We start from the raw sequence: 13,368 nt of genomic DNA, 5'->3' as shown, positions 1-13,368 counted from the left end.
ACAGTGATAAGGTTTCCCCTCAAGCCTCCTTTTCTCTAGGATAAACAACCACAGTTCCCTCAGCCTCTCCTCGTAAGACTTGTTCTCCAGCCCCTTCACCAGCTTCATTGCCCCTCTCTGGACATTCTCCTGTGCCTAAATGTCCTTCTTGTAGTGAGGGGCCCAAATGCAAGATGAGTTTACTGCAGAGAAGGCAGGCTGCAATCTCTCCGGCTGACACAAAGCTATCCTAAAAGCATTCCTAACTCATTTCATACAGTCAGGTTTGTAGGCTTGAACTCTCTCACATTTCCATCTTAATTGCTTGCACATCACTAAGGAGTTGCTCCACCACCTTTTTTTCTGCCTTTCGCTAATAGCTACAGAATGACCTTCACTTTTTGCACTGTCGCCAGAAGCAGTTTATTCAAAAAGTCAGAAAACAAAAAGAGTTTACAATAAACTTCTGTATCTTCTTTACTACCGTTGTTTGAACAACTATGTAAGCTCATCGAAGATGACTCATTTGCAATAGCCAGGCTGTACTAAGGCAATCCCAAGCTCAGGCCATTAAATAGTGAGCAAGCCTGTTTCAAAAGCCTATCCAAGAAAATAAAGGAATCTTTCTGCTTTCTTGAAGGTGCTTTGGAAAAGACCCAGACCATTTAAATCACAAAATATTGAGACACAGTAATAACGGTTCATAGTGAACCCCTTGTTTATTCATCAGTAAATCACCACTAAGGAAAGGTAAGATACCCTCATTTAAAAAAAAAGTGAAGGGTTCTTGTCATTCCCCTTTATCATCTTTGCATGTGAAAAATTATTAAGATGTGTATGCTTTTCCACCAAAATCACCAGTAAAATTAGAAAATATGTGTAAAATACATCCACAAAAAAAAAGAATTTAGTATATTTTAGGAACTCATTGTGGGCTTTCTAAAACGCAATATTTTGACAATCTGACCTTCATCCAACCAAACATAACCCACTTCCACTCCAAGGGACACCCTTCTTTTAAGACAGAAAAGCTAAAAAGGATCAGATTGGGTTCTTAGGGACAGACTCCTCATAAAAGTGCACCAGATAAACCAAAATATCTGGCTTGATTACAAAAGGTTTTATTCATACAGCTGCTTGAGACGATGCTCTTCAGTGTTTCAGTGGAGAAAGCAATTTCCCAAGGGTGTTTGTAAGCAAGACTCTCATCTGACATTTTCAGTGCCTGCACTATTCAAGCTGGGGGAAACAACCGCAACAAAAAAAAAGAGCCCACACATGCACAAAGAAGATAAAAGATGCAGCTCCGTTAGATGGCAACCCTTGGTCTGGTAGCGGTGCCCTCGCCTCCTCCACAGTGCAGAGAGGAGGTCCAGCACTTTGCGGCAGTAGCACAGAAGTCCTTTGTCTGGCTTGGCTGTGGGAAAAGCAGCCAGGATCACCCCAGCCATTGTTAGCTCATTTCCAGCCTTATCAGGCTGCCCATGCCAGATACTCTTCAAATATACCCTCCAGCAAAATGCAGCACTACTTCAAAAAATATTGATACTAAATTGGGTAATTTTTTTTTCCAGTGTAAGCTCCTATAAACTGAAAATCATAGGATCATGGAATCATAGAATAGTTTGGGTTGGAAGGGACCTTAAAGATCATCCGATTCCAGCCTCCCTGCGATGGACAGGAACAGCTCCCACTGCATCTGTTTGTTCAAGGCCCCATCCAACTTGGCCTTGAATGCCTCCAGGGATGGGGCATCCACAACTTCCCCAGGCAACCTGTGCCAGTGCCTTCCCAGCCTCACAGTAAAGAATTTCTTCCTAATATCTAATCTAAATCTCCCCTCTTTCAGTTTAAAACTGTTCCTCCTCATCCCATCGCTGCACTCCCTGTTAAAGAGAGTTCAGCTCCCCAGCTTTCCTGTAGCTTTCCCTTTCAGTACCGGAAAGCTGCTTTAATGTCTTCCTGGAGCCTTCGCTTCTCCAGGCCAAACAATCCCAACTCTCTCAGCCTTTCCTCATATGGGAGGTGCTCCAGCCCTCGGATCATCTCCATGGCCTCCTCTGGACTCGTTCCAACAAATCCATGTCCTTCCCGTACTGAGGACTCCAGAACTGAATGCAGGACTGCAGGTGAGGTCTCACGAGCACAGAGTAGAGGGGCAGAATCCCCTCACTCGGCCTGCTGGTCATACTTCTTTGGATGCAAAAGAAAAAAAACCATTCCCTTTAAGGAACTGCTGCAGAATAGAAGATAAGCTGAAGCAATATCTGCAGCTGCTGCTCAGCCCAGCTGACTCCTGGAGCCTGCCCCCAACTTCTTGCAAGCCCACGAAGAACCCTTCCAACCTGGCAGCATCAAAAGCAATCTGCCACGAGGGTTCTAGACCAGCCCAGCTCTGCTGACACCCACAGAGCCACTTCTCCCACTGGTTTGAGACAAGATCATAGAATCGTTTGGGTTGGAAGGAACCTTAAAGCTCACCTGGTTCCAAACCCCCTCCCATGGGCAGGGGACACCTTCCTCTGGATCCAGTTGCTCAAAGCCCCATCCAAAGTGTTCTTGAACATCTCCAGAGATGGGGCATCCACAACCTCTCTGGGCAAAGATATGACCCACAAAATCTGATGATGCTCAGCTTCTGAGAACATCTATGAGGGAGCAGAGCAACAACTGAGTGAAAACCAACAGTAGGTCAGATTTGTGGCACTTCATGGCCACTTGGAATAAAAGGATGAGGCCTGTGGACAACAAAATCATTCAGGTTTGCAATGTCTACATAGCGTATCCCAGAATCTATTCCTGCAGACCTCTTTTAGACTTTTTTCAAGCAAAATCTCACTGACATCTGCAAGACAGTTGACACATAGGATGGCTGTAAGGTCTTCAGGATTAGAACCCCACTTAATGCATATTTACATATCAAACTTGTAAAATAAATTAACTGCTCTGTGAAATCCTAAGTAAAAAAAGGTGTTTTCCTAGCAGAGATCATTCTGTTATCAGCTCCTCCTTCATTTGCTTGGCCTGCTGAAAGCACACAGCTCAGGTGAGAAAGTCAGGCAATAAGATACATATTGATGAAGCATATTCCAGCTGAAATGCCCTAAACATTTGCCAATATGTGCTATAAGTTCATAGAATCATGGAATGGCTTGGGTTGGAAGGGACCTTAAAGATCATCTAGTTGCAACCTCCCTACGATGGGGTAGTTGCCCAAAGCCTCATCCGACCTGGCCTTGAACACCTTCAGGGATGGGGCATCCACAGCTTCTGAGCAACATCTTCTGGTGCCTCCCCATCCTCACAGTAAAGAATTTGTTCCTAATATCTCATCTAAATCTCATCCCTTTTAGCTTAAAACATTTCCCCCCTCATCCTATCCCTGCACTCCCTGATAAAGAGCCACTCCTCAGCTTTTCTGTAGGCCCCCTTCCAGCACTGGAAGGCTGCTATAAGGTCTCCCCAGAGCCTTCTCTTCTCCAGGCTGAACAAACTCTCTGTTTGTCCTCATACGGGAGGTGCTCCAGTCCTTGGATCATCAAAAAGCCCACCTCTCCAAGTGAAATAAAATCCTCACTGGTCTTGTTTAGATAATCTAAAACACAATTGTATGCAAGCTCTGCTCGGATCTGGTGAATGCAAACACGCTCTCTTCACAGAGAGGTTTTACCAAAGTGAAGGCAGTAGGACTGAGTTCAGAAGCAGGACATTGTCCCGTCATCAAAACCAGCAGCAGGGCAGGATTAGCCTCATTTGTAGCTACCTTGGCTGGACCAGCTGCCCATCATTCCACTTGGGACTGGCGGGGAGCCAAACCACGGGATTGCCTTTTCAGACTCGCATCTCAATAGGAAACCTCCAAGTATTTTGATCTGTTTTCATAACTGTAGCGATTTTCATCCCCGTGGCTTTGCAGCGTATTATCATTCCCTTCTTTCTAGTAAGTTAAAGAAACAGCCGGTACAAATGAAGGCAAAACAAGCACAGGTCACTGTGGATAAAGTACAGCATTTCAAAAGATTTAGGAAAGACAAAAACCCATTGCCTGTCTTAACTCCTGCCAAGAAACCATTACAGAGGATGCAGGCATGGTGAAAGCCCCTCAAATGCTGCATTTCAGCAGCAGTAACAACCACAGAGCTCAGATCTATTGTGTAGCTTTATTTTTATAGGACCTATCATAGACTCTTTTACATAACTTAAATGATTATCAAATAATCTCCTGTACACAATGAGACTGAGCCACATTTGCTTTCCGAGCTTTGACACATTCCTGGAAGAAATCCAAAGGTCTGTAGGAATCACATCACCACAGTGGCTACAGTACAAGTTTGTCACGAACATATGCCATCAATTAACTCACGTATCGCTGTAAATCGCTGTTTTCAAGATCCTGCGAGACACTGTTAAATTTCAGGACACTAAGTTTTGGTAGTAGCATTTTCAATTTTGCTTCACTCAAATGTTTTCCTTTTCCTTGCCATTGTGTCCTCAGCTGAACATCCACCAGCACTTGTGATGCAGATGAGCCTGGGAAAACTTGTTAAATGCAACCGCAAGAGTTGACCGAGCTTTACTTTTAGACCAAAATCATTTACCAGTGGTCACAGCCATCTTCAAGAAGAGAAGAGAGAGGAGCCCCATTGCAACACCATCCAAGATGTTTACACCAAGCTGCGTAGGACAAAACCAGGCCTGGGAAAAATGTTAAACACAACCACAAGAGTTGACCGAGCTTTACTTTTAGAATAAAATAATTTACAAGTGGTCACGGCTACCTTTGAGAAGAGCAGCCCCGTTGCAATGCTGCCCAAGACAGGTACACCAGGCCACGCAGGACAAAACCTGGTCCCTAAGGAAGGCGAACAGAGTCACCATCCACCACAAAGACACCTGGACGGACCCACTATTCCACATTTTATTGGCAGTGGCTCCCACGATGCAGGAAGAGGCGACTCGCAGAGCACATGGGTGAACCCTGCGGGGCTGTGCTTTTGGGTGGGGGGCACACTGCAGCATGCAGCCCCATGCACAAGTCCTCACTCTCCCCCAAGCATTCCCGCAGCAGGACTCAACCCTCCCCCAGTTCTATCGTCCTGGGCAGGGCTCACCCCCCCACCCCAATCCATCGTCCCAGGCCGAGGTCTCACACATTTGCCCCAATTCCATCATCCCGGGCAGGGGTCTCATGCTTTCCCCCGCATTCCATCATTCTGGGCAGGTCTCACGCTTTCCCCCTGCCATTCTATCATCCCAGGTTGGGGTCCCGCGCTTTCCTCTTCCATTCCATCGTCCCAGGTGGGGGTCTCATGCTTTCCCCCTCTTTCCATCATCCTGGGCAGGGTCCCATGCTTTCTCCCTCCATTCCATCGTGCCGGGTGGGGGTCTCACGCACTCCCCCCCATTCAATTGCTGCAAGCAGGGATCTCACGCATTCCCCCTCTGTTCCATTGTCCCGGGTGGGGGTCCCATGCTTTCCCTCCCTTTTCCATTGTCCCGGGTGGGGGACCCACATATTGCCCCCTATTCCATTGTCCCAGGCAGGTGTCTCACACATCCCCTGTCCATTCCATCATCCTGGGTGGTGGTCCCACACATTCCCTGTCCATTCCATCATTCCAGGTGGTGGTCCCACACATCCCCTGTCCATTCCATCATTCCGGGTGGTGGTCCCACGCATCCCCTGTCCATTCCATCATCCCAGACGGTGGTCCCACACATCCCCTGTCCATTCCATCGTCCCAGGCGCGGGTCCCACACATCCCCCCCTATTCCACCGTCCCGGGCGGGGGGTCGGAGCCTCCCGGCGCTGCCCTACAGCCCGGGGTAGGCAGCCCGGGGGAAGCCTCCGCCGTAGTCGTAGTGCCCCTGCGGCGGGGGCAGCGGGCACTCGGGGAAGAAGGGGGCGAACCCCGCCGCCAGGTGCCCGCCGGGCTCCTCCCCGCCGCCCCCCGGGACCGGGTCGCCCCCGCCAGGGTAGAGCGGGCGCAGCGGCTCGGGCGGCGCCTTCTTAGCGGGGCCGCAGGTCCCGGCGGGGCTCCAGGGCGGCTCGGGGTAGAGCAGCCCGCCCAGAAGCGGGTGATGGGCGGCGGGCAGCGGCACCTCGTACAGCCCGTGCTCCGGCCCCAGCGCGGCGGGGAAGGCGTCGTGCGGGGCGGCGGCCTCGGGCAGCAAAGCGCCGTACTCGGGGCTCAGCAGCTCGAAGAACTCGCTCGGGTCCCCGCCGCCCTTCTCCAGCTCCTTGGCGGCCGGCGGCGGCAGAGCCGGCTCCGTAAAGAAGGAAGGAGGGAGGTTGCGGTCCCGCAGCGGCACCTTCCTGGGGCAGCCCGCCGCCCCGCCGCCCGGCACCGCTTCTCCGGCGCCCGCAGACCCTCGTCCCGGCTGCAGGGAGCCGAACAGGGCGGCCAGGCTCTTGCTCTGCAGGCTGCTGGCCGCCTGCGATGCCTCCCGGCGCGGCGGGGGCTTGGCGGGCGGCGAGGAGGAGGAGGAGGAGGATGGGGATGCAGCGGGCGGGGCGGGGGCGATGATGCCGGTGCAGCGCTTGATCTGCTTCTGCAGGTACTTCCTATGGTTCACCTTCCGCTTGGATTTCACCGGCTTGTCCAGCGCCAGCTTGATGTTGCTGGAGGCAGAGTCGATGAAGCTCAGCAGGTCCCTGGTGGCTTCTTTGAAATCCGCGGCGTCGCCCCCCGCCCCGCCGCCCTCGTAGCCCTTCTCCAGGTCTGCATAGCCCAGGATGGCGCCGGCGGGGAAGCAAAAGGACAGGAGGTGGTGCGGGCTGAGCAGCGCGGCGGGCACGGCCATGGCCGGCGGCGCGGAGCCGCGGCCCCGAGCGGCGCTGCCGGAGCGGGGCGGGGGAGCAGCGCCGGGAAAAGGCGGCGGCGGGCGGCGAGGGGAGGGACCGGCGGCGGGGGAGGGACCCGGCAGCCACGCCTCCCTCCCAGCCCCGCCGAGGGGATGGGGCGCTGCGGGCAACCACGGCACCCCAGGCTGGGGGCGGCGGAGGGAGGACCATAGCCCCGGGGCACGGACATCCCTGGGCGGGGACAGACATCCCGGGGCGGGGACACATATCCCGGGACAGGGACAGACACCCCGAGGCAGGGACATCTCGGGGAAGGGGCATCCCGGGGAAGGGACATCCTGGGACAGGGGCAAACATCCCGGGGCAGTGACGTCTCGGGACAGGGACAGACATCCCGGGACAGTGGCAAGCATCCTGGGACAGGGACACATATCCCAGGACAGGGACGCATATCCCGGGACAGGGACGCATATCCTGGGACAGGGGCACACATCCCAGGACCAGTACAGACATTGCGGGACAGGGACACGCATCCCAGGGCAGGGACGCACATCCCGGGGCAAGGACATGCACTCCAGGACAGGGACACACACACACGGACAGGGACACACATCCCACAACAGGGGCGCTCACTCTGGGACAAGGACACAGAATCACAGAATCACAAGGTTGGAAAGGACCCACCGGATCATCAAGTCCAACCATTCCTAACACTCCCTAAACCATGTCCCTCAGCACTTCATCCACCCGTTCCTTAAACACCTCCAGGGAAGGCGACTCTACCACCTCCCTGGGCAGCCTGTTCCAGCGCGCGATGACTCTTTCTGTGAAGAATTTTTTTCTGATATCCAACCTGAACCTCCCCTGACAGAGCTTCAGGCCATTCCCTCTTGTCCTGTCCCCTGTCACTTGGGAGAAGAGGCCAGCTCCCTCCTCTCCACAACCTCCTTTCAGGTAGTTGTAGAGAGTATTAAGGTCTCCCCTCAGCCTCCTCTTCTCCAGGCTAAACAACCCCAGCTCTCTCAGCCGCTCCTCGTAAGACTTGTTCTCCAGCCCCTTCACCAGCTTCGTTGCTCTTCTCTGGACACGCTCCAGAGCCTCAACATCCTTCTTGTGGTGACGGGTCCAGAACTGAACACAGTATTCGAGGTGCGGTCTCACCAGTGCCGAGTACAGAGGGAGAATAACCTCCCTGGACCTGCTGGTCACACCGTTTCTGATACAAGCCAAGATGCCATTGGCCTTCTTGGCCACCTGGGCACACTGCTGGCTCATGTTCAGTCGGCTGTCAACCAGCACCCCCAGGTCCTTCTCTTCCGTGCAGCTCTCCAGCCATTCTTCCCCCAGTCTGTAGCGCTGCATAGGGTTGTTGTGCCCCAAGTGCAGGACCCGGCATTTGGTCTTGTTAAACCTCATGCCATTGGTCTCGGCCCAGCAGTCCAGCCTGTTCAGATCCCTTTGCAGAGCCTCCCTACCCTCCAGCAGATCGACAATTCCTCCCAGCTTAGTGTCATCTGCAAACTTGCTGAGGGTGCACTCAATGCCTTCATCCAGGTCACTGATAAAGACATTGAACAGAGCTGGACCCAGTACTGAGCCCTGAGGAACTCCACTTGTGACTGGCCTCCAGCTGGAGTTAACTCCATTGACCACCACTCTCTGGTTATTAGGAAAAAAATGTTTACTAGAAGAGTAGTGAAGCATTGGAAGAGGCTGCCCAGGGAAGTGGTTGAGTCCTCATCCCTAAAAGTGTTCAAAAACGTGAGGCTGTGGCACTTCAGTTTAGTAGGCATAGTGATGTTGGGCTGATGGTTGGACTGGATGATCTTAGAGGTCTTTTCCAACCGACATGATTCTGTGATAGTTGCACACATCCTAGGACAGGTAGAAACACCAGGACAGGTACAGTCTCATCCTGGGAAAGGTACACACACATCTGTGGGACAGGTACACACACACTGGGACAGGTAGACAAAGACTCAACACAGGTACAAGAACACCGGTAAACACATTCCAGGAAAGGTAGAGACACATCCTAGGACAGGTAGACACACATGCATCAGGACAAGTACATATGCATCCTCCTGGAAAGGTACACACACCCAAGGACAGGTACCCACACTCTGGGACAGGTATACAGCATCCCACTGACGCTATCAGAGTGATTCGCATCACTAATGTGCTGCCACCTCCAGCTCTGTTCCCACATCCTGCAGCTGCTCAGCTGGCACAAAATGTGTCCCTGTGCCTGAGATCCAACCTTGGATCACTCCAATGGCTCTAGGATCAAGCGCACAGAGACACACTCCTGCTTTGACACCCACCAAGATGCAGAAGCCTAAATTAATTTGGAAAGGTTGAATTTTTTTCCAAGCTCATTGATATGTGCACTACCCAGCATACTGTGTTTTCCCCATCAGGACAAGTCCTGAGAAAATACAGCACTGTGATCCAATAGGGATTTTAAATGGCTAGGCTGCAGTCAGTTAAAACTTATTTCATTTGCAAACCTCATGAAGTTCAACAAGGCTAAGTGTGAGGTCCTGCATTGTGCTTGGGGCAATCCCAAGCACAAATACAGATTGAGTGGAGAATGGATTTCAAGCAGCCCTGTAGAGAAGGACTTGGAGCTTTTCGTGGAGGAAAAGCTGTGTGAGCCATCAATGTGTGCTTGCAGACCAAAAAGCCAACAGTATCCTAGGCTACATCCAAAAAAGGTGTGACCAGGTTGAGGGAGCTGATTCTGCCCCTGTTCTTTCTGGTTTTGTGAGACCTCACCTGGAGTCCTGTGCTCAAATAAATTCAAGTGCATGCTGAGAGAGTTGGAGTTGTTCAGCCTGGAGAAGAGAAGGCTCCAGGGAGAAGTTATAGAAGCCTTCCAGTACTTAAAGGGGTCCTCTGGAAATGCTAGGGAGGGCGTCTTTATCAGGGAGTGCAGGGACAGGATGAGCGGGAAAGGTTTTAAACTGAAAGAGGGGAGATTTAGATCAGATTTTAGGAAGAAATGTTTTTGTGTGAGGCTGGGGAGGCACAGGAACAGGTTGCCCAGAGAAGTCGTGGATGCCCCATCTGTGGAGGTGTTCAAGGCCAGGCTGGATGAGGCTTTGAGCACCCTGATCCAGTGGGAGGTATCTCTGCCCATGGCAGGGGAGTTGGAACTGGATGAGCTTTAAGGTCCCTTCCAACCCAAACCATTCCATGATTCTATGGTTTTTACTTGCATGGATTAGTGATGTAGGGGTATATATCTTCCATGTGGAAGGTAGAGAAACTATTGAAGGAACTACTGGAAGTCCTGATAACAGCTCCATGAGGAACTGTGATAGCTTTCCTGTGGAAATTTGGTTCATTTTAATTCAGAAAACTTTTACATTGATGCAGAACAACCTCAACCCTTTGAGCTCTGGATTTTTTTTCAGTGATTTTACACACCCAAATATGAATATTTTTACCAAAATAAAGTGAGTTTTCTTCATATGCATTGATTTACTGGAAACTCATCACTTTTGCCTTGGAAGGAAACAACAGAAAGTAAACCTCTGCAGAAAAAAAGGGAAAAGGACTCCCTTCTGAGTCTGTTCTTAGTGGCAAAATCAGGAAAATTCAGCCAAATTCACCCTATTGTGGTTTCAAACGCTCCTTGAATGTAAAACAAACAAGGAGAAAAGAGTAGGAAACACATATTTAATGAGAGAAAAAAAAGGTTCCAATCCTCTACAAAACAAAAATGCTGATTTCTTGGTCTCTGAATCTCAGCAGATCTGAACAGGGTTGCAGCAGCAGGCAGAGCTTTGTGGTCCCCATCACAGACTTGGTTCTGGTGTTGACACATCCGGACTGGGCCTCCAGGGTAGGTTTAGACAAGATATTAGGAAGAATTTTTTTCCTGTGAGGGTGGTAAGGCAGTGGCACAGGATGCCCCAAGAAGTTGTGGATGCCTCATGTCAGGAAGTGTTCAAAACCAGGCTAGCTGGGGCTTTGAGCAGCCTGATCAAGTGGGACATGTCCCCACCCATGGCACGGGGTTGGAACTGGATGATCTTTAATGTCCTTTCAAATCTAAAACATTCCATGATTCTATGATTCCTTGCAAAACCTGCCCAGCTGGAGCATCATGGGGTCTTGTCTTTGGGAAGCTGCTTTGAGTTCAACTATATGATTGAAGCAAAATCCCCTGGCAGGCAGAGGGCTATGGGAAATCTATGTATCTCTCCATATCAGAATGAGCCCGTCTGCACAGGAGGTGGATTTAAACTGTTTAGCTCTAATACAACTGCCATGGATTAGCTATCCGAGCTTTGACCCTCAAGTCCTGTCAAGCCCTGTCAAACTTTGCAGCTTGCACCAAGCTCCCATATTGATGGGGAAATGTGAAAAATAACACATACATGTCCCCTGTGTGCTCCACTAGAGAGTTTTGCATCCATTTTGAGGCCACTTTAAACTGCACAGGGGTCTAGAAAATTGGAATCGTTGTCTGCTGCTTGATGTGCGGCCAGTTTTAGTCATAGAATCATAGAATGCTTTGGCTTGGAAGGGACATTTACAGTTCAAACAGTCCAACCCCCCTGCAGGGCCAGGGACATCTTTAGCTCAAATAGGTTGCTCAGAGCCCCATCCAACCTGAACATGGATGATGGGCAACCTGTGCCAATGTTTCATCATCCTCATTGTAAAAAAATTCTTCCTTATATCCAGTCTAAATCTCCTCTCCCTTAGTTTAAAACCATTACTCCTTGTCCTGTCACAACAGGCGTTGTTAAAAAGTCTGCCCCCATCTTTCCTGTAGGTTCCCTTTCAGTACTGGAAGGCTACTATAAGATCTCCCCGCAGCCTTCTCTTCTCCAGGCTGAACAACCCCAACTCTCTCAGCCTGTCCTCCTATGGGAGGTGCTACAGCCCTCTGATCATCTTTGTGGCCTCCTCTGGACTTGCTCTAACAGAACCATGTCCTTCCTGTGCTGAAGACTCTAGATCTGAATGCAGGACTCCAGGTGAGGTCTCACTGAGGCTAGAATCCTCTCCCTCGACCTGCCTGCCATGTTTCTCTTGATGCAGCCCAGGACACAGTTGGCCTTCTGAGCTGTGAGTGCCCATTGCTGGCTCATGCTCAGCACCCCAAAGTCCTTCTCCGCAGGTCTGTTCTCAATCCATTCTCCACCCAGCCTGGATTGATACCAAAGATTGCCCCAGCTCTAGTGTAGGACTATTCCCTATCGAAGCAATGTGAAATGACTCTAATAGAGCACCAAGCTGCCCACAGTTCGTATCTGCTTTGGCATTATAGTTGTAGTATTTAATAGCCTGCCTAAAGTGGATTGTTAATGAGTCTGGGTGGCAGTATATGCAGAGTGGCTAAATATCCGGTGGCTTAGAGAAAAAAAAATCCTGAAAGCCCTGGTTTCACTTCTGTAAGGCTGAATTCATTCAATTAAACAGCTTTGAGTGCTTAGCTATGGTTTAGTGGGAGACTTTATTACCTACTAAAAATCGGAGCGTATTAAAACAATTGTCTGGCATGCAAAAGAAAGTTTGCATTCAGTTGGGCTCAGCAGTCAAATTTACATATTCTCAACCAGATCTGGAGATTTAGAAAGCCTTCATAATTGCATTAAACATGCTTATTCTCCATGTTCTCTCAAGCAGAGCTGATTACCCCAAGTTGGGCAACGCCTGGAGGGAAATTTGCTAAGCCACATGACGTCAACAGCTTGCAAAGAAACTTAATATTTCCAAGGAAATAGCAGTTTCGTTATTCCTGTAAAACGTGTCTTTCCCAGCAGCTCCAAGAGCCAGTGCCTAGGCTCTTTCAGGATGACAATTCTCTGCCCCTGCAGGGCAGTTCTCACGCTCCACCAGTGATCCAACTCAGCTCACTGGCAAGGTCTAATGTCCAGGAAGCACTGCGATTAGACCTACAAAATAACTCCAACCCCACATCTGACTTGGACCAGATGTCCTGCTCCCTCCACTCCCTGCCCCCATCAGACCAAAGCGAGTGAAGCAGTTGCAGAAGCACTTTCCCTTCTCCAAATCTCCATCCCGCAGGATAGCTTTCAGTGCTCCCTAAGGGGCTCCAAGGGTTCTACTACTATCTTCTTGTCCACTTTTGTGCAGGAAGTTTATCTGGGTTTGTTTATTATCTTGCCTCTCTTCTCCACCAGCTCTGCAGGTTAAACCAAAGCTCTCCAGAACACCGCTGGTCTCAAGTCTGAGTTTTTCGGAGGGAACTGCAGCACAGTCACAGTAAATCAAAGGGAGCAAGGCATGCTGTGCTTACTAATGCTTTTCAAAGGCCACAAACACGGCTTATAGCCACACGATCAGGCCCTTCCCAAGAAGATTGATTTGTTATACTTACAGATCCAATGGGCCAGAAAAGAAAGAGCGGTTTACGCAAACAAGAAAGCCTTCCACAGCTGAGTACCATGCTTCAGTGCCAGCACTTTTGTGGAGCAGCTTCTCACCAGACGCAGTTGCAGAAGTTGAATCCACCCTCCTGATGCTTGCAGGACCACCCATCTCAGTGTCCAATGCTGGGGTAAATCCTCTGCAATGCAGACAGGATCGCACTAGGATGCAGC

At 50.5% G+C, this 13,368-nt stretch overlaps 1 protein-coding gene across 1 annotated transcript; it reads right to left on the bottom strand.

The window, feature by feature from the left end:
* Positions 1-4,125: 4,125 nt before the first annotated feature.
* FAM181B (family with sequence similarity 181 member B) lies at positions 4,126-6,874 on the bottom strand. The gene has a single exon (XM_054056465.1). The coding sequence runs from the start codon at positions 6,781-6,783 to the stop codon at positions 5,794-5,796; it is 990 nt and encodes a 329-aa protein (XP_053912440.1). The 5' UTR covers positions 6,784-6,874; the 3' UTR covers positions 4,126-5,793.
* Positions 6,875-13,368: the final 6,494 nt, after the last annotated feature.

The sequence above is a fragment of the Cuculus canorus genome, chromosome 1 (assembly GCF_017976375.1).
Source record: "Cuculus canorus isolate bCucCan1 chromosome 1, bCucCan1.pri, whole genome shotgun sequence".
NCBI classification, from domain to species: domain Eukaryota; kingdom Metazoa; phylum Chordata; class Aves; order Cuculiformes; family Cuculidae; genus Cuculus; species Cuculus canorus.
The sequence above is the reverse complement of the archived record's forward strand: the minus strand, read 5'-3'. Positions and strand labels throughout refer to the sequence as shown.

Coding starts and splice junctions, on each gene's coding strand:
- FAM181B (XM_054056465.1), bottom strand. CDS start 6,783: ATGGCCGTGCCCGCCGCGCTGCTCAGCCCGCACCACCTCCTGTCCTTT.